Source organism: Eschscholzia californica, unplaced genomic scaffold (genome assembly GCF_041429995.1).
Source record: "Eschscholzia californica isolate CP2 unplaced genomic scaffold, dmEscCali1.0.p SCAF_1, whole genome shotgun sequence".
Taxonomy (NCBI): Eukaryota; Viridiplantae; Streptophyta; class Magnoliopsida; order Ranunculales; family Papaveraceae; genus Eschscholzia; species Eschscholzia californica.
In genome coordinates this window covers 15,108,645-15,112,742 of record NW_028238198.1, presented here as the reverse complement: position 1 = coordinate 15,112,742, position 4,098 = coordinate 15,108,645, and the positions used below count along the sequence as shown (strand labels likewise).

General features: G+C 42.5%; 1 protein-coding gene across 1 annotated transcript; it reads right to left on the bottom strand.

Moving 5' to 3' along the window:
- Positions 1 to 811: 811 nt before the first annotated feature.
- On the bottom strand, positions 812 to 3,559 carry LOC147564446 (uncharacterized). The gene is made up of 3 exons (XM_086632359.1): positions 3,384 to 3,559; positions 2,494 to 3,296; positions 812 to 1,806 (listed from the first exon to the last, which is right to left on the bottom strand). The coding sequence occupies exons 1-3, from the start codon at positions 3,557 to 3,559 to the stop codon at positions 812 to 814; spliced, it is 1,974 nt and encodes a 657-aa protein (XP_086488485.1).
- Between the last annotated feature and the right edge of the window lie 539 nt (positions 3,560 to 4,098).

Genomic DNA, 4,098 nt, shown 5'->3' with positions numbered 1-4,098 from the left:
CATTGTAACCTGTGATGACAATGTCATCAACGTATACTAGGACAAAAATTTGAGTAGACTGTGAATTGTAAGTGAAGAGGGAGTAATCACTTTTAGATTGAGTGAAGCCTTTAGTGAGAAGGACAGATGAGAATTTTGAAAACCATTGTCTAGATGCCTGTTTAAGGCCATATAGCGATTTTTGGAGACGACAGATTTTTGACTCCCCCTCAGGTGAAAAACCGGGTGGAAGTTTCATATATACTTCCTCATTAAGGTCGCCTTGAAGAAAGGCGTTGTTGACGTCAAGTTGATGAAGTGGCCAATTCTTAATGGCTGCAATGGAAAGAAGAACTCTTACAGTAACCAACTTGGCTACCGGAGCGAATGTATCGGTGTAATCCAATCCCTCAATTTGAGTGTAGCCTTTAGCTACTAGACGGGCTTTGTAACGCTCAACAGACCCGTCAGATTTGAATTTCACTTTATATACCCATTTGCATCCAATTGGGCGTTTTCCCGGTGGGAGTGGAGTGATAGACCAAGTGTTATTGGTTTCCAAAGCCAAGATCTCTTGTTTCATTGCCTCCCTCCAAAGGGGGGATTTCATAGCTTGTTTAAAAGATGTGGGTTCGGTTGTTGTGAGAACCGAAGAAAGGAAGGATTGATGAGAGGAAGAGAATGAGTTAATTGAAAAATATCTCTCAAGAGGGTATGCAACCGGTTTGGTTGTGGAACAGACATAGTCTTTTAAATGGGCCGGGGGTTTTCGATCCCTAGTGGGACGGCCTTGTACAGGACTGGTGGGAACAACCAGAGGGACAGACGAAGATCATTCGGGTTCTGGGTGTTCTAAAGGCACCCCAGCAGAGTCTGTGACTAAGGGGGTTGCTGGAAGCGCGCCCGAGGAATGGTCGGAAGACGAAGTGGGTTCTGTAATGGGATTTTCTGAAGGCACCCCAGACGGATTTGCACCTGAACAGTTTGCTGGAGGCGCTCCCGGTATAGGCCCACTAGTGGACTGGGTCGTAAGACCATTATCTGGAGGCGCTCCCTCTGTCGGAACCATCAGTGGAGTATCGCGACCAGCCGAGCCGGGATCAGTCGATCGGGACTGATGAGAAGACAATGGGTAATCGAAAGTCGGATTATCCGAGATAGAAAGGAATGGTCGTGGGCCGTCACTTGGTAACGACTGTACCGAGCTTTTCGTCGCCATTGGAAAACGATCCTCATGAAAGGTCACGTCTCGTGAAGTGAATATACGTCGAGTGGTGAGATCATAAATACGGTAACCTTTTTGATCTTTAGGATAACCGACGAAGATACCAGCCGAAGCTCGTGGGTCCATCTTGGTTTTGACTAGAGGTATTCTAGCATAGCATAGGCAACCGAAAACCCGAAGATGAGAGAGATCCGGAGGAGATCCTAACAATACTTCATGGGGAGATAAGCCGCGGAGAATTGGCGTCGGCAATTTATTAATAAGATAAATTGCAGTCAAAACACACTCTCCCCAAAAAGAGAGTGGAAGGTGAGCTTGTAAACGCAAGGAACGTGCTACTTCGAGGATATGGCGATGCTTACGTTCAACTACACCGTTTTGTTGCGGTGTATACGTACAACTACGTTGATGAAGGATACCTTTGTGGTTGAACCATTGTTGTAGTTTGTGATTTGTGAATTCCAATCCATTGTCAGAACGAATGGTTTGGATTGTCGATTGAAAGTGATTGGAGACGTAATTAAAAAAATTTATAATTAATTGAGGTGCTTCTGATTTAGAACTCATAAGGTATAACCATGTACAACGAGAGAAATCGTCAACTATGGTTAGAAAAAAACGACATCCAGATTTGGAAGGAACGGGAAAAGGTCCCCATATGTCCATATGAACTAATTCAAATAATTTAGAAGAAGAAGAAATACGAGAAGGAAACGGCAAACGACATTGTTTAGATAAAGGGCAAATATCGCACGGTACTTTATTCAAAATAAAATTAAAATTCATACAAGAAAGTTTGGAATTGAAATACTTAAAACGAGACAGAGAAGGGTGACCAAGACGCCAATGCCAAATCTCATAAGAACTACTACTAGGACTCTTTGTAACTAGACTAGAAACGGAAAAAATAGGACGCTCCGTGCGAAGGAAGTAGAGATCTTCGTGAAGACTACCATGCCCAATCTTCTTCTTCGTTGCTTTGTCCTGAAAAAGACACTAATCAAGATCAAACAAGATTGTACAACTAAGAGATTTTGAGATTTGAGAAATAGAAAGAAGATTAAATTTGAAGGATGGTATATGAAGGACATCATGTAAATAAAAGGTGTCGGAAAAATATACGGAACCAATGTGAAGTACGCGAACCCGAGTACCATCGGGGAGTCGAACATAATAATCCGGCGGAGCAACCGAGTAATTAGAGAAACGGGAGAGAGATGAACATATGTGTTTCGCGGCTCCCGAATCTATAACCCAAGGGGTAGGACCGAAAGATAGAAAGGGCTTACCTGTAAGGTTAATGTGGTGAGTGGTGGTGCCTGTAGAAGCCGACTTAGAAGATTGCTTGGACTGGTCCAATAGAGCTAAAACAGATTGGTACTGTTCAGCTGTAAGTGATGTCGCTGTAGGCACCCCTTGTGGGTTTGAATCACCAACCGAGGCTGCCATGGGATCCGAACGAGGACGTGGTCGACTTCGTTGATTGTAATGAGGAGGAAAGCCATGGATTTGATAGCATGTTGATATATGATGACCATGTGTTTTGCAATTCTCACAGAATGGTCGAGGTCGTTTAGAACGAGAACGATCGGGTCGATCAAAACGGTTGGATTGATTCTCGGTTGAACCAATAGCTAGGGCAGCAGCTTCGTTCATTGTTTGCACAGGATTGAGAAGGTTTTGCTGAACCTCCTCTTGCTTAATGAGTGAGTGAATGCGAAGGAGTGATGGAAGCGGTTCCATGAGTAAAATTTGGCTACGAATAGCCGAAAACCGGTCATGAAGACCTTGAAGGAATTCCATCGCTCTATCTTGATTGGTACAATCAATCAAAGAGCGTCCATGTCCACAAATACATGGTTCAGTAATCATCAAGGAGTTGAGTTCGTCCTGGAGTGCTTTAAGATTAGTGAAGTAGGTTGAAACATCACAACCTTCTTGTTTGAGATTCGAAATTGCTCTCTTAAGTTGAAACACTTTTGGAGCGTTGGTTTGATGAAACCTATCATAAAGGTTCTTCCATACATCCGAAGCATTGTCATCGTAAAGTATAGAAGAACGTAAAGATGGGTCAACTGAATTGACAAGCCAACTAGAAACCAAGTCGTTACAACGTTCTCAAAGGTGTAATTCGTTAGGATCGGTGGGTTTAGAAATCGCCCCATTAACGAATCCTAACTTATCTTTAGCTCGTAGAGCTTTGATCATTCCTCGAGACCATGAGGAGTAATTATCGCCTGTCAGGAGAGGCGTGATAATAATGGTGGTAGGTGAATCCGAGTGGTGAACATCAAACGGGCCACCAGAGATATGAGTAGAAGTTTGAACTGTTTCAGAAGTTTCAGCGGAAGTCATTGTTCTTAAAAAAAAACGGCTCTGATACCATGTGAAGAGGCTTGAACCTCTTTGTTTATGGTTGAGTAACCGAGAGAGATGAACGAGAGGGAGAGGGAGAAACCGAAAGCTTTAAGCAATATAGAGTTTACAAATTAACACTTTCAGTTGTATTGATAATTGTTACATGGGTTGCCTATTTATAATAGTACATGGAGTTTGATAAATACAAAACTAACTAATGCTTATCTGATAGATATAAGATCTCCTAATATATTGAAATACAATCGGATCCACTCGGTCCATGTGGTATGACCGAGTGGTGGTGGGACCGTGTTCTCTAACAGAACTCAAATTTTTAATCAATTTTGGTTGCCACCTTGGTGTAACAAAAAAATTTTGTGGGTTACAAATTTTTGGTGAAACTTATTTTGTTGCCCCAAACTTCGACCACCACTTATGATGTTTTCATTGGCTAGGGTCACCAGCATAATTCCATCACCCACGACCTTTTTAAAAAATTAGATATTGTTCTTATTCCTCTCCCATCACCATCATCT